This window comes from Bos indicus, chromosome 7 (genome assembly GCF_029378745.1).
Source record: "Bos indicus isolate NIAB-ARS_2022 breed Sahiwal x Tharparkar chromosome 7, NIAB-ARS_B.indTharparkar_mat_pri_1.0, whole genome shotgun sequence".
NCBI lineage: Eukaryota > Metazoa > Chordata > Mammalia > Artiodactyla > Bovidae > Bos > Bos indicus.
In genome coordinates this window covers 46125223-46148699 of record NC_091766.1, presented here as the reverse complement: position 1 = coordinate 46148699, position 23477 = coordinate 46125223, and the positions used below count along the sequence as shown (strand labels likewise).

Here is a 23477-nt window from a genome sequence, read left to right as displayed (position 1 = left end):
GTAGAGAACACAGTCTGACTCTGAAAACTAGACAGAGGTGGGCAGCCGACTCTCCAAATGCACAGATGCCTAAGGCCCCCCACCTTCCACCCCGGCCCCCAGGCCCGTCTTCCTGACCATCCCTTCAGCCCTGACTGTCCCTCTGCTTGTCTGCCTGCCCACGGAGACAGCCTACCTGGGTCTGCATCAGCTTGCTGACCTCTTCTTGCTGCCGCTTCAAAATCACCTGCTTCTCTTCCATGAGGTTCATGCGTCTCTCCAGCATCAGCTCCCGCTCAAACTTTTTGATGGAGTCCTAGAGGGCAGGAGGATGGAGGTAAGATGCAGGGCTCTCCCTGTGCACCATCCCCACCTCCCCTCTTCCCCAGTCTCCCACTGCCACTCAGGCCCCTCAGCAGGAGGACCCCCTCACAGGGCCAGCCCCCAACTCAAGCTGCCCGCTGCAGCTGCAATGACCTCCCAAGTACCTGTCCTGCTGGCCACCATCATGAGGGGGGCTCAGGGAGAAGGGTTGCGCCGGCATAGAGATGGGCCCACCTGGTCCCCTCCCTTCCAATTCCAGAGCGAGACGGCTCAGAGATGATCCACCTGCCACACTTAACCAACACCACCCGCCCCCGCCCCACCAATCCTTACAAGCGCCACCTCACCTCAGTGTGGATGATCATCACACCCACAAACATGCTGAGGAAGACAAAGGAGGCAAGCAAGATAAAGATGATGGTGAATGAACGGCTCAGAATCAAATTCCGGGCATCCAGCTGCTCCTGCAGGTCTGTCCAGCCATCGACCTACTCAGGCAGGGCAAGTGCCAAGGCTCAGGGGGGCAGGCCTCCTGCTCACCTGCCCTAGGGGAGCCCTGGCCCTACTGAGGAGCAGGCTGGCTCTTCTTCCACATCAGCCCCTCCACATCACACCCCCTAATCCACCGACTCCAGTGCATACAGGCTGGCAGAGATGCAGGGCACCACTGGGTGTGGGCACTTATGTCCAATGTGCCCTAAGGGCTCTTCTCCAAAAGGCCTTCCAGCTTTCCCCAAGAGACACTGCCCCTCTGCCAGGCCCTCCTTTGGAAAAGACCTCAATCTTGCCAGAACCCAGTAGAATCTAGACTTTGAGACAGGTTTTGCAGACTTATTCTGCATGGATTTGTGACAGCCTATTCCCCAAAAGGCTTTGTGATGTGGGTTTTCCTCCTAAATTACACTTCAATTAGGATGAATTATCTTTTGAGAACTTTTGAAAAGTTTTACCACCCCATGGGGCAAATAGGAATGCTGTAGGGAGTCACAAGATTAGAGTCAGTGATGGACTCTTGGCCAGGGTGCTAGCCTGTGCCTTGTCCTGGGAGACCATTCCTCAGCTTCCCCCCAACCCCAGCTAAGTGTCTGAGTGTGGGAAAGACCCCAAGTGAGGCCCAGCATGTCCACACACTTGCACCAGCTGCCAGTCCCCTTTCAAGGCCCCTGCCTGAACCCCACCCCCACCACTGTTCCCAAACATGGTACCGTGGCCAAGCTGAAGAGAGTGAAGAAGGCCAAAGCCAGGTTCCCCCAGTTATTCATGTCACCCCCTTCTGGAAGTCCAAACAGGCAGAAGCCCAGGATGGCAAAGATGTACATCAGGACGAAGAATAGGATGAGCACGGAGGCCACGGTGTAGGCTGTCTGCCCCATGGCAGTGATGAGTGTCTGCAAGGCAGAAGCACAAGGGCTAGGTCAGGCTGCCGGCCGGGCTGGGCTCAGAGGACAGCGGTTCAGCCTGTCCCAACCATAGCTGCCCCGGTATCTGGTGCCTTGCCTAGCACATGGTAGATGCTCCATAAATGGTTGAATGAACGAATGGGAGCAGTGTCCAGATTGAGGGCTGGAGCAATCTAACAGTGGTTCACCAGTGCACGGCCTCCATGCTCAGTCACCCATGGGGGGATTGCCCGTGCTGCCCCAGGGCTGGAGTAGTTGCCCCATCAGCACCCCTGAGCACTCTACTTGAATCCAGCCTGCCTCTGTTCATCCCAGGGTGTCCTGTTTCTGCTCCTCAGCTGAGGGCCAGCCCTGAATGCTCTTCCAGGTCCAGGAGGAGCAGGGGAGCCACCTTGGAAACAGGAATGAAGAGGGCTCAGAGGAGTGGGGCTTCCCAGGTTTTCTGGGCCCCATCTCCCAGGCAGGTCCTCATCTTGTGATCTCAGTCTTCGTCCATGACATGGGTGTTGGTCTTATCTCCCACGCCTCATCGTTCATTCTCCCTGCCCTGGAGTCTTGCATATACGTGTTCAGCTACCTAGATCTGTCCCTGATACCTTGTCAAGGTAGGGAGATGCTCCTATTTCAAGATGCAGGATCAGAAGCTCAGAGAAGCAAAACGCCTCGTCCACAGTCACATTGTGATACACCAGCAGGGCTGGAACCCACTCTCTAGCCCCTTGCATTGTGCCACCATTGTCAACTGCAAAAAATCTTTTTTCTAAGCTGAGAAACTATTAACATAGAAAAGGAGGTACTGGTAGAGCTGGGACCCAGGACGGTGAAGTTCTGACAGTTCGAGGTAAAGTGTGAAGCAGAGAGACAGCCAAGGAGCACTGGGGCTGCCCTGCCTGCAGACCAGTCTGGCAGCTGCCTGCAGGAATAAATGCCCACCCCACACCTCCCTCCTCTCCTTGGAGAAAGAAAACCAGTGTTTGGGGATTCATTCCAAAAGAACTGAGATGCTAAGAAAAAAAAAAAAAAAGCTGCCTCCACTCCTGCAAGAGAAACAGAACTTCTTTCCCAAGATTGCCAAGACTAAAGAGGTAAGAACTCATGAAGAACGTGGCAGTGGGACGCAGTGTGCAGGTGAGGTCTGCATGGTCAATAGGCCCAAACAAGCCCCTTCCCGGAGAAGCGTGGGCCTGAGCAGAGCCCGGGCAAACACACTGGGCCCAGGATGAGCGCCTGAGGGTGTGCTTGGGCCACCTCTGACGTGTGCTCTGACACCACTGAGCCAAGTAAAGACCGGCCACCATGTGTCCCCCAGCAGGAGCAGGACTTCCAGAGCTTCCTGAACAAGTCATGAGACCCTCCCCTCAAGAGAAGCTGCAGACTTTTAGTTTTCTGGGGGAAGACGTGAGTGGCCAGACCCATCAAAGAGCTGGAGGCTCCTGGGCACATACTCCAAAGGGTCTGGACCATAAGAAAATCAGTCACTCTGCAGCACGGGAGAGAGGGCAAGATGAGATGGACTCGAGTCAGAACAACTTTCAAAGGTCAGCTCCAGTATCTAACTGCTGAGTGACTGTGGGTCTCAGTTTCTTCATCTGTAAAATGGAGCTAACACCTTTCCTAGAATCATTTAAGGGTGAAATGAGATAAAACAGGTAAAGATCAACCTCCCACACAAGAGGACTCAATCACCGTAGGAGAGAAACAGAAGTACCATTTCATCGGGGGCCCAATCGCCCGCACATGCACAGCCACAGCACTCCAGGCCACTCACCCGGATGCCGCGGCTGTAGGTGATAAGCTTGAGGATGCGCAGGGACTGCACACCGTCGGCGATGTTGAGGTAGGGGTAGTGCTTGCCCTTGATCTTGCGGAGACTGTAGGGGATGAAGATGATGATGATAATCACCACATCGAGCAGGTTGTAGCCATCCTTCCAGTAGCTGATGGGGTCCACATAGAGTTTCATGCAGAACTCAGAGCTATAGATGGACACAAAGATGAGCTCTGAGACCTGCAGGGGTGGCGAAAGTGGCAGGGTCAGACCAAGCTGCACACCTTCCCCTGCCTGGGCCACCCGATGAGGGGTGTGTGTTGGCAGGGGGAGGATGCTCCTAAGTCAGCCACAGGACAGAGAAACCCAGGCAGAGTCCCGGGCACACAGTGGACACAGCGTGCCTGATTCCCTTCTCCTTCGGAGTCTTCCCCTACCCTGTGGCCCTGACCCAGAGAACTTGGGAATGATTGACCATCAGAATGACTATCGAGGTCCAGTGGGAAGTATACATCAGGCAACACAGAAGGAAGGTTCCCAAAGAGAAGATTCCAAGAGCCTTCTGGCCAACTTTAATACCCAGATGAACAGAGATGAACTATTCACACATCTACTTATATTTACTCTATTATCACACCCACTTAAAATCAGTTAACTAATCTGCTTCTGAAGAATGTTCTGCTTATTTTCAACTGTTACACCTTATGAAACAACCTTATTCAAATTCTTCTTATGTATGAACAATTCCAGGGGATTTTATTTTACCAAAACACACTTTTTGAGGCATCTAAGTTTTTGCTTATCATCAATGCATTCATTCATTGAGGAAGTGTTGATTAAGCCTCTACCACATGCCAAGCGCTGTTTCAGGTATAAAGAAACACAACAGTGAATGAGACAGAGAATGTCCAGCCCCCATGAAACTGACAGTCTAGTTGGAGAGACAGAAATGAAGGTTTAGACAAATACATATATCCCATCACACAGGAAGGAAAGTGGAATGGCCACAAGGGAGAAAGGGACTGGTCAGGTGGGGAAGGGCGGTCATGACAGCTACTTAGAAAAGGTGCAGAGCGGAGGCCTTGCTAAAGCCAGGAATGCAGCCATAACAAAATCTAGGAGAGTACTTCCCAGGGGTGTGCACAAGCGTCCTAAAGTGAGAAAGGAACAGCAGAGCCAGGGTGGCTAGAACAGAAAGGGGCGAGCAGAGCAGGAGATGAAGGTGGAGAGGCCAGCTGTGTAGGGAGGGCCTGGCAGGCCTGGGGAAGGCTGTGAACTTTAACCTCAGCCTTGGAGCTGGAGCAAGGAAGTGAAGTGAACTGATTTACATTTTTAAGAGATCTCCATGGAAATGACCTAGTAGGGAAACTGGCGGGAATAGCGACTGGGAGACAAGTTAGGAAGGAGGTGAGAGACAGTAGAAGAATTAATTCTAGCATCACTCAGGCAAGAGACTGGGTTAGATTGCATTGGACTGGGGAACAGTGTGGGGCTGAAGAGAAGAGGACAGATTCCAGATGTATTCTGTTAGCAGTGATGACAGGACTTTCTGAGGGACTCAGGGATGTACAGAAGGCAAGGAAGATTCCTCACACAGAGCAACCAGGTAAATGCTGATGCCTTTAACGGAGATGAGTTTGGGGTGGGTTGAAGAGGGGAGCTAGCAAGAGTTTCTAGAGGGAAATAGAAAAGGTTTTGAGATACACCACCTTTTAAATATGTCAGATGCTATCACTGGAAATTATAGCTCAAGCCACAACTATCCATTTGGATTACATTAGGGCCTCTGGTGGTGTTATTTGTCCTGTACACTTCTATTTGTGGTCTCCACATGGCAACCATTTATATACACTTTTATGTTTGTTAACTACAGTGAAACATTTAGATACACAAAAAGACGTAAAAGAATAATATAATGAACAACCATATACTATTATACCATTTAGCTTAAGAAATAAAATATTACCATTACAGACAGAACCTCACATTGATCAAATCCCCTTCCCTTTCCACAAAAGCAAGCCTATTTCAAATCTGGAGTATGCCTTGCTCTTATATTTTATACTTTTACCACATATGTATCCCCAAAAGTGCATGGTATGGTTCTGCATCTTTCATATACTACATAAATTGCATATACACTAAAGCATCCTTTGGGAAATTTTTTTATTTAAAATTATAAGATTCATCCATGTTGATCTATGTAAACCTAGTTTAGAGTTTCCCCACTATTTAGCAATTCCACTTATGAAAATATTAAAATTTTTTAAATCTAGATACCCATTGGGTGATATTCAGCTTCTTTGTAATTTTTTACCTATAAAAGCACAAAAAGTTTGAGCAAAAATACAGGGCCATTTAAAAAGCAGACTTGAGGTCCTGTGCCCCTGGGCCCTCCTCTCAGCCAGAGCATAGGTAAGATGCCTGGGAGTACAGTATCCTTGAACCTATGAATAGATCCTCCATGCCCCCAGGGACTCCTGCCCACACCACAGCCAGTTCTGAGCACCCCTTGGGCTCCCAGCTGCTGGAGCACCCAAAAGGGAATTCTCCTATTTGCTAAGATTCTACTGTGCCTGGTGATTCTGATCTGCCTCAATCGGTGATTGAATGATATTTTCTAGTATCTTATTTATCATCTATGTGTATTACCTGTACATCAAGATAGAGATTACCAACTGGCCTTGGAGTGATTTCTTCCAGACCCTCATAGTAGTCACCCTCTACCTGATCACCCGTCTTGTTGTCCTTGTTGAGAGAGGAAATCACTCCAAAATCATCACGGGGTAACTGGGTCTAATCGTGGGTGACTATGTGGCTCTAACAGCCATGTGACCTTCCCCTTGTGACAGTAAAGACACAGCGGCCCCACTAACCCTGTAGAATGCCGGGTGTAGGTGAATTTCTTTCATTTATCTCTGAAACCTGCAAATAACACCTCCACCGAAATAACTGCCTGCCCCTACGACACCCCCAGCCAACTCGCAGCCCCATGCTTTATTGTACACACATTGTCCTCTGTTACAACATAGGAATAGAATTACCTGATTGTAAAATATGAGCATCTTCAGCTTCACTGAATATTGCCAAATTGTATTCTGAAGCGGTTGTACCAACTTACTTTAATAGCAACAATGGTTCTTTTTTTTACATCCTCACCAACACTTCCTACTGTTGGACTTCTTAATTTTTATTAATCTGATGGAGTGATATCTTATTTTTCATTTTGTCTTTCCTCTAATTATTCATAAAATTGGGCATCTTTTTATGTGTTTACTGAACTGCCTATTCCTAATTTGTCCCCAGATTTTTTGCTGGATTGTCTTTTGCTTCTTGATTTGAAAGAAAATATATCCACATACTTTGAATCCTAATCCTTTACCTGATACATGCAGGTAAGGTTTCAAATAGCTTCTCCTACACTGACTTATCTTTTCACCTCTTTAATGATCTTCTGATGAACACAAGTTTAAAGTTTTAATGGAATCAAATTAACCAAACTTTTTCTTCACTGCTTATATATTTCATACCTTAAAATTCCTTTCCCTCCTGAGATCATATAAATCTTCTATATTTTCTTCCAAACATTCTGAAGTTTCACTTTTCAAGTTAGGTCTTTAGCTGTGTATGCTGGAAGGTAGAGATCCAACTGGAGTGTTTTCCTCCATAGGTACTGTTTAATGAAGAAACCCTTCCACCACTCATTTGCAGGGCCATCTTCTCAGGGGCCAGGTTTTCATCCCAGCCAGGTCTGATTCTGAGTACTCTGTCCTGTTCCCCTGGTCTATTTGTCTATCTGTGTTGTCTATTCATGCATTGTCATCCTGCTTAGTTACTAATAGGCCTTACAGAAAGACTCATAGAAAGCCTTATAGAAAGACTTCTCCCCTTTTCACTTTAAAAACCATCTTGGTTTTCCTTTCTTTCATTCTTTCATCTAAATTTTAGCATTGGCTTTTGGCAACCCATAAAAAATCCTGCCAGATTTATTACTGGAATTGCACTGATATTAAATAGTTTAACCGGGGGAGACTGCATCTTGAAGAAACTGGGTCTTTCTATGCATGATCTAATATATCCTTCCATTTCTCTATATCTTCTTTAATAACCTTTATATATTTCTTTCTCTTTAAAAATCTCACAATACTTTTATTAGATTTGCCTCTAATACTTTCTGTATCTTATAAGTGCTATGTCTTTTGTTGCTGATATATTAAATATATTTTATTTCTTAATCATATATCTACCAAATTTTCTGGACTTTATTAACTTATTAATTTTATTAACTTTATATTTATTCCAGATTCTTTGAGGATTTCTATGCAGAAATCATAACACCTGCGAATAATTACAGTCTTTTAAAACTTTCTAATTCTTAATTTTTTTTATTCCTTTTCCTTGTATTATACATTGGCTAAGACACTGATACAAATCTTGTCAAGAATAACTGGACTACAGCTTTCAAAAAATACTGTTACAATTTCACCATTGAGTGTGAACTTTGATATAGGTTTTTCATAGGTACTCTTAATTACTTTAAAACAAATCCTTTCTATCCCTAGTTTGATAAATTTTTATCATGAAAGATACTCAAGATAAACTGTTTTATGCATCTCTTAAAGTGATTTTATTGGACTTTTTTCTCCTTTAGTATTTTAAGCTAGTTAATAAAATACCTAGATTTTTATAATACTTGCATTCCTGGAAAAGCCCAACTTGGCAATGTTATATATTACCTTCTTCATATATTTTTAAAACTTCAGTTTCCTAATATTCTGTTTGGGATTGTAATGTCCAAGTTCATGATATTGGGCATAATTTTCCTTTTTCATTTTGTCATTGAGTAGTTTTGGCATGAAGGTTATACTAAGTCGTCCCTTAGTATTCCCAGGGGATTGGTTCCAGGACTATCCCACAGATGCCAAAATCCAAGGATGCTCAAGTCCCTTATAAAATATGGCATGGTATTTGCATATAAGCTACACATACTCTCCCCACATACTTTAAAACATTTTTAGATTACTTACATTGTTGTTGTTCAGTCGCTAAGTTGTGTCTGACTCTGCTACCCTATGGACTGCAGCACTCCAGGCTTCCCTGTCCTTCACTTTTCGGAGTTTGCTGAAACTCATGTCCATTGAGTCAGTGATCCTATCCAACCGTCTCATCCTCTGTTGCCCCTTCTCCTTTTGCCTGCAATCTTTCCCAGCATCAGAGTCTTTTCAAGTGAGTCGGCTCTTCCCAGCAGGTGGCAAAAGTATTAGAGCTTCAGCCTCAGCATCAGTCCTTCCACTGAATATTCAGGGTTGACCAGGATTAACTGGTTAGATCTTCCTGCAGTCCAAGGGTCTCTCAAGAGTCTTCTCCAGCACCACAGTTCAAAAGCATCAATTCTTCGGCACTCAGCCTTCATTATGTTCCAACTCTCACATCTGTACATGACTACTGGAAAAACCATACCTGGAACTTTGTCAGCTAAATGATCTCTCTGCTTCTGAATACACTGTCTAGGTTTGTCATAGCTTTCCTTCCAAGGAGCAGTACAGTTCAGTCGCTCAGTCGTGTCTGACTCTGCAACGCCATGGACTGCGGCACACCAAGCTTCCCTGTCCATTACCAACTCTCGGAACTTGCTCAAACACGTGTCCATTGAGTCGATGATGCCATCCAATCATCTCATCCTCTGTCGTCCCCTTCTCCTCTTGCCTTCAATCTTTCCCAGCATCAGGGTCTTTTCCAATGAGTCAGTTCTTCGTACCAAGTGGCCAAAATATTGGGAGCTTCAGCTTCAGCAGCAGTCCTTCCAATGAATATTCAGGACTGATTTTCTTTAGGATAGACTGGTTAGATCTCCTTGCAGTCCAACGGAGTCTCAAGAGTCTTCTCCAACACCACAGTTCAAAAGCATAAATTTTTGGCACTCACCTTTCTTTATAGTCCAACTCTCACATCCATACACGACTACTGGAAAAACCATAACTTTGACGAGATGGGCCTTTGTTGGCAAAGTAATGTCTCTGCTTTTTAATATGCTGTCTAGGTTTGTCATAGCTTTTCTTCCAAGCAACAAGTGTCTTTTAATTTCATGACTGCGGCCACCATCTGCAGTGATTTTGGAGCCCCCCAAAATAAAGTCTCTCACTGCTTCCATTGTCTCCCCATCTATTTGCCATGAAGTGATATGACCAGATGTCATGATTTTAGTTTTGAATGTTGAGTTTTAAGCCAACTTGTTCACTCTCCTTTTTCACTTTCATCAAGAGGCTCTTTAGTTCTTCTTCGCTTGCTTCCATAAGCGTGGTGTCATCTGTGTATCTGAGGTTATTGATATTTTTCCAGGCAATCTTGATTCCAGTTTGTGCTTCATCCAGCCCGGCATTTGGCATGATGTATACTGCATATAAGTTAAATAAGCAGGGTGACAATATACAGCTTTGATGTACTCCTTTCCCAATTTGGAACCAGTCTGTTGTTCCATGTCCAGTTCTAACTGTTGCTTCTTGACCTGCATACAGATTTCTCAGGAGGCAGGTCAGGTGGTCTGGTATTTCCTTTTCTTGAAGAATTTTCCACAGTTTGTTGTGATCCACATAGTCAAATGCTCTGATGTAGTCAATAAAGCAGAAACAGATGTTTTTCTGGAACTCTTGCTTTTTCAATGATCCAGTGGATGTTGGCAATCTGCCTTTTCTAAATCCAGCTTGAACATCTGGAAGTTCACAGCTCATACACTGCTGATGTCTGGCTTAGAGAATTTTGAGCATTACTTTGCTAGCATGTAAGAGGAGTACTGGAAAAGGTCAGTTTTCATTCCAATCCCAAAGAAAGGCAATGCCAAAGAATGCTCAAACTCCCACACAATTGCACTCATCTCACATACTAGTAAAGTAATGCTCAAAATTCTCCAAGCCAGGCTTCAGCAATATGTGAACTGTGAACTTCCTGATGTTCAAGCTGGTTTTAGAAAAGGCAGAGGAACCAGAGATCAAATTGCCAACATCTGCTGGATCATCGAAAAAGCAAGAGAGTTCCAGAAAACCATCTATTTCTGCTTTATTGACTATATCAAAGTCTTTGACTGTGTGGATCACAACAAACTGTGGGAAATTCTGAAAGAGATGGGAATACCAGACCACCTGACCTGCCTCTTGAGAAATCTGTATGCAGGTCAGGAAGCAACAGTTAGAACTGGACATGGAACAACAGACTGGTTCCAAACAGGAAAAGGAGTACGTCAAGGCTGTATATTGTTATTTATTTAATAACAATATTTATTTAACTTATTTAACTTATATGCAGAATACATCATGAGAAACAATGGACTGGAAGAAACACAAGCTGGAATCAAGATTGCCAGAAGAAATATCAATAACCTCAGATATGCAGATGACACCACCCTTATGGCAGAAAGTGAAGAGGAACTAAAAAGCCTCTTGATGAAAGTGAAAGTGGAGAGTGAAAAAGTTGGCTTAAAGCTCAACATTCAGAAAACGAAGATCATGGCATCCGGTTCCATGACTTCATGGGAAATAGATGGGGAAACAGTGGAAGCAGTGAGAGACTTTATTTTGGGGGGCTCCAAAATCACTGCAGATGGTGACTGCAGCCATGAAATTAAAAGATGCTTACTTCTTGGAAGGAAAGTTATGTCCAACCTAGATAGCATATTCAAAAGCACAGACATTACTTAGCCAACAAAGGTCCGTCTAGTCAAGGCTATGGTTTTTCCAGTGGTCAGGTATGGATGTGAGAGTTGGACTGTGAAGAAGGCTGAGCACCGAAGAATTGATGCTTTTGAACTGTGGTGTTGGAGAAGACTCTTGAGAGTCCCTTGGACTGCAAGGAGGTCCAACCAGTCCATGGCCACCTCATGTGAAGAGTTGACTCATTGGAAAAGACCCTGATGCTGGGAGGATTGTGGGCAGGAGGAGAAGGGGACGACAGAGGATGAGATGGCTGGATGGCATCACTGACTCGATGGACATGAGTTTGGGTAGACTCCGGGAGATGGTGATGGACAGGGAGGCCTGGCGTGCTGTGATTCATGGGGTTGCAAAGAGTCGGACACAACTGAGTGACTGAACTGAACTGAACTGAACTGAAGAGGAGTACAATTGTGCGGTAGTTTGAACATTCTTTGGCATTGTTTTTCTTTGGGACTGGAATGAAAACTGATCTTTTCCAGTCCTGTGGCCACGGCTGAGTTTTGCAAATTTGCTTTCATATTGAGTGAAGCACTTTAACAGCATCATCTTTCAGGATTTGAAATAACTCAACTGGAATTCCATCACCTCCAATAGCTTTGTTCGTAGAGATGCTTCGTAAGGCCCACTTGACTTCACGTTCCAGGATGTCTGGCTCTAAGTGAGTGATCACACCATCATGGTTATCTGGATCGTTAAAATTTTTTTCATATAATTCTTCTGTGTATTCTTGCCACCTCTTCTTAATGTCTTCTGCTTCTGTTAGGTCCATACCATTTCTGTCCTTTTTTGTGCTCATCTTTGCATGAAATGGTCCCTTGGTATCACTAATTTTCTTGAAGAGATCTCTAATCTTTCCCATTCTATTGTTTTCCTTTATTTCTTTGCATTGATCACTGAGGAAGACTTTCCTATGTCTCCTTGCTATTCTTTGAAGTGAAGTTTGCTCAGTTGTGTCTGACTCTTTGTGACCCCATGGCCTATACAGTTGCATTTAGATGAGTATCTTTCCTTTTCTCCTTTCCCTTAAGCTTCTCTTCTTTTCTCACATGTTTGTAAGGCCTCCTCAGACAACCATTTTGCCTTTTTGCATTCTTTTTCTTGGGGATGGTCTTGATCACTGCCTCCTGTACAATGTCACAAACCTCCATCCATAGTCCTTCAGGCACTGTCTTTCAGATCTAATCCCTTGAATCTATTTGTCACTTCCACTGTATAGTCATAAGGGATTTGATTTAGGTCATACCTGAATGGTCTAATGGTTTTCCCTTCTTTCTTCAATTTAAGTCTGAATTTGGCAACAAGTTCATGATCTGAGCTACAGTCAGCTCCCAGTCTTGTTTTTGCTGACTATATAGAGCTTCTCCATCTTTGGCTGCAAAGGATATAATCAATCTGATTTTGGTATTCTTGGCAAAATTCTGTTAGCTTTTGCCCTGCTTCATTTCATACTCCAAGGCGAAATTTGCCTATTACTCCAGGTCTCTCTTGACTTCCTACTTTTGCATTCCAGTCCCCCATAATGAAAAGGACATCTTTTTGGGGGTGTTAGTTCTAGAAGGTCTTATAGGTCTTCACAGAACCATTCAAGTTCAGCTTCTTCAGCATTACCAGTTGGGGCATAGACTTGGATTACCCTGATATTGAATGGTTTTCCTTAGAAATGAACGGAGATCATTCTGTCATTTTTGAGATTGCACCGACCGTAGTGCATTTTGGACTCTTTTGTTGACTATGATGGTGACTCCATTTCTTATAAGGGATTCTTGCCCACAGTAGTAGATATAATGGTCATCTGAATTAAATTCTCCCATTCCAGTCCATTTTAGTTTGCTGATTCCTACAGTGTCGATGTTCACTCTTGCCACCTCCTGTTTCACCATCTCCAATTTACCATGATTCATGGACCTAACATTCCAGGTTCCTATGCAATATTGTTCTTTATAGCATCGGACTTTACTTCCATCACCAGTCACATCCATAACTGGGCGTTGTTTTCACTTTGGCTCCCTCTCTTCATTCTTTCTGGTGTTATTTCTCCGCTCTTCTCCAGTAGCATATTGGGCACCTACCGACCTGGGGAGTTCATCTTGCAGTGTCCTATGTTTTTGCCTTTCCATACTGTTTGAGGTTCTCAAGGCAAGAATACTGAAGTAGTTTGCCATTCCCTTCTCCAGTGGACCTTGTCAAAACTGTCTATCATGACCTATCCGTCTTGGGTGGCCCTACACTGCATGGCTCATAGCTTCTTCTTAAATAGATACTTTCTATTTCCATATCATTTTATTTCATAAATTTGATGCTAATTGTGATAAAAATGTTTCATTGCTTTCAACATGACAGGAAATATGGGAATGGCATTTCTGTTTCAGCAATAGAACCAGCAGCTTATCTTTCCAGAAAATGTATTCAGAAGCATTCTTCATCTGGTAAATGACACCCAGAGCAGTCCGGGGACAGTTACATAACCTACATCATTGTGATGTTTCTTCCCAACCCGACAACCAGCACCGTGAATGACAGCTCACAGCTTTTGCATGTAGATAACAAGCTGTCCCTCCATCATTTGATGAAGAGATTATTTTTCTCCCCCCTGAAAGGTTGTGGCACCCTTGTCAAGAGTCAATTGGCCATAGGTATTTGGATTTATTTCTAGAATGTCAACTCTATTCTATAGGTCTGTATCTGTCCTGTGAGTACCACACTCTTTTCATTATTGTATCTCTGTAGAAAGTGTTTTGGGGGCTTCCCTCATAGCTCATTCAGTAAAGAATCCTCCTGCAATGCAGGAGACTCAGTTCTATTACTGGGTCCAGAAGATCTCCTGGAGAGGGACATGGCAACCTACTCCAGTATTCCTGCTTGGAAAATCCCATGGATATAGAAGTGTGGCACGCTACAGTCCATGGGGTTGCAAGAATCAGACACAACTTAGCGAATAAGCCAACACAGAAAGTTTCTGAAGTCAGAAAATGCAAGTTCTCCAACTTTTGTTCTTCATTTTCAATGTTTTCTTGGCTATTCACAGTCATATGGATTTAAGAATCTGGTTTTCAATTTCTTTTTTTAAAAGGCCATTGAAATTTTGATAGGAATTGAACGTAATTTGTAGTTCACTTTGGATAGTCCTCTTAACAAGTTTTTTAATCCATGAATATAGGATGCTGTTACATTTTTTATTTAGGTTTTAATTTCTTTTAGCAATGTTTTATAATTTTCAGTTTATACATCTCTCATCTCCTTGGCTAAATTTATTCCTAGGTATTTTACTATTTTGAATGCTATTGTAAATGGAATTTTCTTAATTTCCTTTTCATAATGTTCCTATCAGTGTACAGAAATACAACAAATTTTGGTTGTTAATCTTGTATCCTGCAATTTTACTGAATTCATTTAATAGCTCAAATAGTTGAGTTTGTGTATGGATGTATTTTTTAGAATTTTTTATATATAAGATCAAGTCAAATTTAGGTAATTTTGGTTCTTCCTTTCCAATTTGGATAACTTTCAGTTCTTTTTCTTGCCTAATTGCTCTGGCTAGAACTTTCAGTACAATGTTGAATAATGGAGAAAGCAGGCATTTGTCTTGTTCTTAATCTCAAAGGAAGGATTTTCAGTCTTTTACCATTGAGTATTATGTTAGCTGTGGGATTTCTTCATAATTACCCATTATCAAATTAAGAAATTTCCTTTCCATTTCTAGTTTGTTTGTTTGTTTTTTAACCATGAAAGGGTGTTGAGTTTCGTCAAATGCTTTTTCAGTTATCTATTGAGGTAATTTTGTTTCCTTCATTCTACTGATGTATTACATTCATTGCTTTTCCTAAGCTGAACCACCCTTGCATTCCTGGGATAAATTCCACTTAGTCATGGTATATAACCTTTTTAAGTACATTTCTGGGCTCAGATATATCTTGAGGATTAATGCATCTATATTTGTAGGGATGTTGGTCTCTTTATTTCTTGTGATGTCTTTGGCTTTGGTCTCAGGGTAATGTTGGCCTCATGGAATGAATTCAGAAATATTTCCTCTTCTCCTACTTTTGCAAGAGTCTGAGAAGGATTGGTGTTCATTGTTTTTTAAATGCAGGGTAAAATTAACCAGCAAAGCCATCCAGTTCTGGGCATTTCTTTGTTGCGAGGCTTTTGATTAGTGATTCAACTTCTTTATTTATAGGTCTGTTTCAGTATGTCTGTTTTCTATTTTTTCTTAAATCAGTTTGGTAGGTGGTATGTTTCTAGGACTTTGTCCATTTCATCTAGATTATCTAATTCATTGGTGTACAAAGTGTTCACAGTATTCTCATATAAAACTTTTTATTTCTATAAGGTCAGTAGTAATGTCCCAGCTTTTCATTTCTCTCATTATTGAGTCTTCTTATTTTTAGTCAGTCTAGCTAAAAGCTTATGAGTTTTGCTGATCTCTTCAAAGAACTGAACTTTAATCTTTTATTTTATTGACTTTTCTCTATTATCTCTCTATTCTCTATTTTGTTTCACACTCTAATCTTTTTTATTATTATTAAAGAATTCATGCAGCCTCCCTGGACTTGAGTCTTGCCAATTTTTTCTTTTGTGTGTGTGTGGCTATGCTGGGTCTTTGTTGCTGTGCAGGCTTTTCTCCAGGTGTGGGGGCTACTCTGTAGTTGCATTGTGTGGGTTGCTCATTGCATTGGCTTCCCTTGTTGCAAAGCACAGGCTCTAGGGCATGCAGGCTTCAGAAGCTGCGGAGCGTGGGCTCAGCAGCTGAGCTTCCAAGCACAGGCTCAGTGGGCTTAGTTGCCCTGTGGCATGTGGGATCTTCCCAGATCAGGGATCAAACCCATGTCTCCTGCATGGGCAGGTGAATTGTTTACCACTGAGCCACCAGGGAAGTCCATTCTAATCTTTTTCACTTCTTTTCTTCAGCTAGCTTTGAGTTTAGTTTGTTCTTTTTCCAGTTCCTTAAGGTGTAAAATTAGGTTATTAATTTAGATCTTTCTTTTGTTATAATGCAGACATTTACAGGTATAAATATTGCTCTGAGTACTGCTTCTGTTGCAACCTGTAAGTTTCATTATGCTGTATTTTCATGTTCATTTGTCTTAAAGTATTTTCTAAACTCCTTTGTAATTTCCTCTTTGACCTATTATTTAATAGTTTGTGGTTTAATTTTCATATATTTGGAAAATTTTCAGTTTTTTCTGCTTTTGTTGATTTTTAGTTTCATTCCATAACTGTCAGGAAAGGTAATGTGTATGATTTCAATATTTTTTAATTTATTGAGACTTGTTTTGTTGCCTAATATGTGGTCTATCCTAGTAAATGCTTCATATGTACTTGAGAAAACTATTATATCTTCTTGATGAACTGACTCTATTGTCAATATATAATATCCCCCTTTGTCTCTTGTAACAGCTTTCTTTAATGTCTTTTTTTGTGTGATATGAGTATATCCAACCTAACTCTCCTTCGGTTTCTATTTTCATGAAGTAACTTCTTTCATTTTCAATCTATTTGTATCTTTGAATCTCAAGTGACAGCATATATTTGTTTTTTTTTTTTTTCTAAGAATCAATTCTATCTTAATTGGAGAGCTTCACTTATTTAAAGTAATTACTGATAAGAAAGAAAATATTTCTCCATTTTGCTATTTGTTTTACATATGTCACATCTTTTTTGTTCTTCAATTCCTCCACTACTTCTCTCTTTGGTGTTTGATTTTTTTGTAGTGTATGATTTTGGTTCTTTTCTCACTTCTTTCTCTGCATTTTTAAAGTTAGTTTTTTGGTGGTCTTAATCTTCTATCTTTGCTGCAGCATGCAGAATCTTTTAGTTTTGGCATGCCAACTCTTAGTTGCAGCATGTAGGATCTAGTTTTCTAAGCAGGAATAGAACCCAGGTCCCCTGCATTGGGAGCGTGGAGTCTTAGCCACTGGACCACCAGGGAAGTCCCAACAATCCATCTTTAATTAATACAACCTTAGCTTCAATAGTACATTAACAATTTTGTTCCTATACAATTCCATCCCTCCCCCACTTCATGTTTCTGTTGTCACAAAATACACCTATATACAGTGCATGCCCATTAACTATAATTATTTTAGACCATATAGAAAAAGAGAGGAGTTCTTTTTCAAACCCAAAATACAATACTCGCTTTTATATTTGCCTATGTAGTTACATTTATCAGTGTCCTTTATTTCATCATATGGCTTAACACATTATTGACCAGAGACATATTAACATCGTAGGCATTAGTTTCTGCAAAAATCCCCTGGTCAATAATGTGTTAAGTTACTGTCTAATTTCATTTTCACCTAAAGGACTATCTTTAGCAATTCTTGTAGAGCAGGTCTACCAGAAGCAAATTCTCTCAGGTTTTGTTTACCTGGAAATATCTTAATTTCTTCATTTTTTTTTTTGGAGGATACTTTTGCTGGATATAGAATTATTGGTTGACAATATTCTTCTTTCAGTACTTTAAACATGTCATTTCACTGCCTTCTCTCCTCACAGCTTCTGAGGAGAAATCAGCTGCTAATCTTATTGAGAACTCCTTCTATGCAACAGGTGCTTCTGTCTTGCTGCTTTCAGAATTCTCCTTGTCTTTGACTTCTGATAATTGATTACAGTGTGTCTCAGTGTGGCCCTCTTTGTTTCTCCTCAGAGTTCACTAAGATTCTTGATATATTCTTTATCAAATTTGCAAACTTTGGGGCCATTATTTCATTTCTTCCTCTTTCTCTCCTCTCCTGGAACTCCTACTGTGTGAATGTTGATATGCTTTATGGTGTCCCACAGGTCTCTTAAGACTCTGTTCATTTTTCATCATTCTTTTCTCTTTCTGTTCCTTAGGCTGACTAAGTCCAACTGATTTGACTTCAAGTTCACTGATTATTTCTTTTGGCTGCTCAAATCTGCTCTTGATCTTTCTAACGAATTTTTAAATTATTATACTTTACAGTTCCAAAATTTGTTTCATTCCTTTTTATAATTTCTCTTTATTGACATATTCTATTTGCTGAAACATTGTTCTCCTAGTTACATTCAGCTTTTTGCCTGTGAATTCCTTTAGCTCTCTGAGCATATTTTACAAAGTTGACTTAAAATCTTTGTCGGTGTGTCCTCGGGGACAGCTTCTGTTTATTTCTCCTGTGTAAGAGAATATCTTTTTGAAAACTGGACGTTTAAAAATTTACAATGTGGTAATTCTGGAAATCAATTTCTTTCCTCTCCTTATTGTTGGGTTTGTTGTTTTCCACGGATAGTAGTTGTTTGTTTAGTGACTTTTCTAAACAACTTTTGTAAAGACCATATTCTTTGTAATGCATGACTTCTGAAGTCTCTTTTTCTTTAGTTTCTGGTCAATTAGTATTTAAACGGAGGTTTTCTTAAATGACTCAGGCAAAAAAGAGGGGAAAAAGGGAAGGAGAAAGAAGAAAAAAAGAGAGAAGGAAAGAAAGAGAAAGGAAAGAATGAAAGAAGGAAGAGAAAAGGAGTAAGAGAAAGAAGGAGAAGAAAAACTCTCCTCGTCTTTGCAAATGGCCTCTTTGTTGAGGAACTCCCTCCATGTTGAGCTGGCCCACTGACAACTGAAACTGAGTGTTAATTTTGAGCTTGTGCTGAGCCTGAAGCTCAGTTACAGTGAAAGCTTGGTATATTCTCAGGTCTTTCCTAACCATGTGTCCTGCCCTGGACATGTATGGCAGACAATGTCCTATTTTTCCAAAGAATCTCTCTGCCTGGATTTTCCTCTCAGGCTTTCAACATACCTATTGTTTGCTTCAAGCGCTGTATTTTTGCTCCAGGGAGCAGTGGATCAGTCACTTGCTTTTCAATGGTTTTGAGAAATGCCCAATGCATAGCCACTTTCTGCCCTAAAAAAATTCCAGGTTAAGCAAAACAAAGAAAATAGCTTAGGACCAGTCCTTGGGACAGCCCTCTGATAGGCCAAAATAGACAAACACAATTCTTTATGAACAAAAATCTTCTCTGTTGTTTCTAGACCCAGGGGCCAAGGTCCCACTCTGGGAACACCGGCTGCCATCTTCAGGACCATCACCTTGATGAAGAGGGATAGGGCCCAAAGCAAGTAAAAATGCTGCAAAGCTTTCCTACCACCTTTTTCAAGTTCCCCTTTCTTGACTCAATGTTCACTCAGTTTCTGTAAACCTCTGGCTATTTTGCAGAGTTCTGACAGTTTTGTCTCCTTTTTAACTGTTTCTCTGAACAGATGGATTTTTGAAGCTACCTACTCTGCCTTTCCGCTGGCATCACGCCTCTACATTTTTGAAGAACAGTTTTTGCTAGACTTTGAATTCTAGTTTGATAGTCTTTCTTTAAGCATTTTGAATATGACATCCTTTGCCTTCTGGTGACTGTAGTTTTAGATGAAAAGTCAACTACTCATTTTATTGAGGATACTTTGTATGCAATGAATCACTCCTCCATGATGATCTCAAATTCTCCCTTTGTCTTTGTCTTTCAATAATTTGTTTACAATGTGTCTAGGTGGATCTCTGAGTTTATCCTATTGGAGTTTGTTGATTGTCTTTGATGTTCAGGTTGTTTTTCATGAAATTTGGGTAGTTTTTGGCCATTATGTCTTCACATATTCTATCCTTTTTCTCCTCTCCTTCTGTGACACCAATTGCATGCATGTTTGTATGTCTGATGGTGTATCATGGGTTTCTGCTCATTTTTATTCATTCATTTTGCTTTCTGTTCCTCATACTGGAAATCTCAATTGACCTGTTTTTCTGTTAATTCTTTCTTTGACTACCTCAAACTTGCTCTTGAATTCCTCCAGTGAATTTTCATTTCAATTACTGTACTTTTCAACTACAGGATTTCTATTTGGCTCTTTTTAATAATTTCTCTTTACTCATATTCTCTTTTTGGTGAGACATTGCTCTCATACTTTAATTTAGTTCTTTAGATGTGGGGTTTTTTCCTAGCTCTTTGAACATAGCAGCCAATTAAAATCTTTGTCTAGTAAGTCCAACAGATGGGCTTTCCTTGGGGTGAGTTTCTATTGTTTACTTTTTTTCTTGTGTAGAGGCCATTCTTTCTTGTTCTCTGCATGTATCACAATTTTTTTCTTTTTTTTTTTTTTTGGTTGGAAATTGAACATTTTTAATCACATAATATTGGAAACTGTGGAAATCAGGTATTCCCCCACTTCCTAGGGCTTTGTTGTTGCTGCTGTTCTTTTTTAAGAGACTTTCTTGACCTAATTCTACATGACTTTGTCATGTGTGGCCACCAAATTCTCTGCTCAGTTATCTTAATGGTCTGCTAATAACTGAACAGAGTATTCCTTAAATTCCTGAAAGCCCTAAGTCTCCCAGCCTTGCCAAGGGGCTCTGTATGTTGGGGCATGTATTTAATGCCTCAGAAGTTTACAACCCTGCCTTAACATTTATTTGGTGCTCGCACAGAATCTCAAGATTAGTTCGAGGTGACACATCAGGCCCTTCTGTGTGCTTTCCTCATATCTTCACTGGGATCCCTAAGACTGTTAATAATTTCTCAGTTTTATAGATAACCAGGGACTTTCATACATATTATTTTCAGTGATCTCAATAGCTACCCTGGAAGGTGTGTGTTAATACTATTTTACAAATGTAGCTGAACCACGTAGAGGTTAACCAGCTTGCCCAAATTCTCACATGTAGTGAGACAGTAGTAAAGCTAGGGCTTGAACCTAAATCTGTGTAAGTCTGCATCCTTTCCACAGCACAGAATTCCCTTAGGCTTACAAACAAAGATCACTATTGAAGCATGTTTAATAATCATTATGGCTTCTGGAGAACAATCAGGGGATTCAGATCCCTCAACTCATCTCTTCCCCAATCTTTACCCAAGCCCTATACTTAACATAATGCTCTACAATCCGTGACCAAACTCTGGGATGTTGGTGTGGAATGTACTGCCATACCAACACATTCACAGAAGTGGTGCCAAGTGGACACTGCACATTTAAGACACTGATTAGGATATTCCATCACCTCCACCTCCTCTGACATCACATTATGTTGATGTTAACCCTTTTCATCACCAAGAAGCAATTTGCTATTTACCGTAAATGAAGATAAAAGTGCCTCTTTAATGTTTTTTTATTGTAGAATAAAATACACATATAGAACCACACAAATACATAGCCTAATGGATTGTTCCAAAGCTAACAGCCCTGTAACTACCACCTAAGTCAAGAGTTAGAACCTTGCCAACTATCCCAGAAACCTCTCCATAAGCTCCATCCCAACCACAACTCCCTCCCCTTCCCCCAAATTAACCATTGTCCCTGTATTTATAGTGATCACTTTCCTGCATTTCTCCATAGAAACTCATGTGTGCATTCCTAGAATACTTTTTTTTATTAAAAGCTTTTTCAAAATTTGATATGCCTTTTAAGTCTCCTATTCATTTTTTTCTTCCTTTCCTTAAAGTTTATTTGTTGAAGAAACCGGGCAACTTGACTTGTAGAATTTCATCATCTGGAATTGTGCTGACTGCACACTTATATTCTTCTGTCTTCTATTTCCTAGAAATAGGATGCTAGATGAAAAGACTTGATCAGATTCAGACCTGATCTTTTAATATTTATTTTTATTATTGATTTATTTGGCTGTGCCAGGTCTTAGTTGCAGCTTGTGGGATCTTTGATCCTCATTGTGGCATGCAGGACCTTTAGTTGCAGCAGGTGGAATTTAGTTCCCTGACCAGGGATCAAACCCGTGTCACCTGCACTGGGAGTGCAGAGGCTTAGCCACTGGACCACCAAAGAAGTCCCAGGTTTGATCTTTTTGGTAAGATGATAGGTTCTGTTCTTTTATAGGAGGCAAAAAAATGTCTGGTTGTCTCTCTTTTTATGAGGGAAGCAATCACTAATGCTCAAAATGCCTAAATCCTGTAATTCACTAGTGGTTGAAAAACTGATATTTTAATTCTATCATTTATTAACTGGGACATTTCTATAAAGAGATGTTTCCCTTATCTACTATGTTGTTACACAATAATACAATTCATATAAGAAAGTCAGTAAAGCTTGATTCCTTCCCTTAATTTAACAGTTTTTTGGAGATAAAGTATTAGTTCCTTGTGCTGCTGTTCTCAGTCACTTCAGTTATGTCCAACTCTTTGCAACCCCATGGAAAGGCTCCTCTGTCCATGGGATTTCCCAGGCAATAATACTGGAGTAGGTTGCCATGCCCCCAGGGATCTTCCTGACCCATGGATCGAACCTGCATCTCCTATGTCTCCTGTACTTCAGGCGAATCCTTTACTGCTGAGCCACCAGGTATCACCCTCCAAAAGTGACCCATCAGCTTTTTTTGTATCATTATAAACTTACAGGGAGAAGGCAATAGCACCCCACTCCAGTACTCTTGCCTGGAAAATCCCATGGATGGAGGAGCCTGGTAGGCTGCCGTCTATGGGGTCGCACAGAGTCAGACACAGCTGAAGCGACTTAGCAGCAGCAAACTTACATATTATTTGGTGAGTTTAAAAATCCACTATAATTATTATCCTTATTAAAGCTCAAAGAGTCCCATCTTTAGCCAGCAGGAGTCTCATCAAGTTGTCTCCCGAGTCCTTTTGACACGACCCCAGTAATCTTTGGGCTTCCCTGATAGCTCAGTTGGTAAAGAATCCACCTGCAATGCAGGAGACCCCAGTTTGATTCTTGGGTCAGAAAGATCCCCTGGAGAAGGGATAGGCTATCCACTCCAGCATTCTTGGGCTTACCTTGTGGCTCAGCTGGTAAAGAATCCACCTGCAATGCAGGAGACCTGGGTTCGATCCCTGGGTTGGGAAGATTCCCTGGAGAAGGGAAAGGCTACCCACTCCAGTATTCTGGCCCAGAGAATTCCATGAACTGTACAGTCCATGGGGTTGCAGAGTCAGACACAACTGAGTGACTTTTACTCACAGTAATCTTTGATAACTTCCTTGCCTGGAAAATCCCATGGATGGCGGAGTCTGGTAGGCTGTGGTCCATGGGGTCACTAAGAGTCGGACATGACTGAGCGACTTCATTTTCACTTTTCACTTTCATGCATTGGAGAAGGAAATGGCAACCCACTCCAGTGTTCTAATCCCAGGGATGGGGGAGCCTGGTGGACTGACGTCTATGGGGTCGCACAGATTCGGACACGACTGAAGTGACTTAGCAGCAGTTGCTATGTGTACAAGATATTCTGAGTTCATTTGGTATAGTTTCAGGCCTAAACCTGCAATCAATCACATCTCAAAGAATCCCTAGCTCCTTCTAGTGATAAACAGTATTTCAACACCACATTATGGGCACTAAGGATG

General features: G+C 41.6%; 1 protein-coding gene across 4 annotated transcripts in view; it reads right to left on the bottom strand.

Moving 5' to 3' along the window:
* Window positions 1-23477, bottom strand: part of CATSPER3 (cation channel sperm associated 3) — a 45022-nt gene that overhangs the window by 10249 nt on the left and 11296 nt on the right. For all 4 annotated transcript variants that reach the window (XR_011567687.1, XM_070793601.1, XM_070793599.1 and 1 more), the window contains 4 exons: window positions 3472-3711; window positions 1509-1691; window positions 651-791; window positions 176-295 (listed from right to left, as the gene is read on the bottom strand). Coding sequence is in view for 3 of the 4 variants with exons in the window: in XM_070793601.1 (XP_070649702.1) it covers window positions 176-295; window positions 651-791; window positions 1509-1691; window positions 3472-3711 (684 nt within the window). In the remaining variant the exon portion in view is untranslated. The remainder of the gene's footprint in view (window positions 1-175; window positions 296-650; window positions 792-1508; window positions 1692-3471; window positions 3712-23477) is intronic.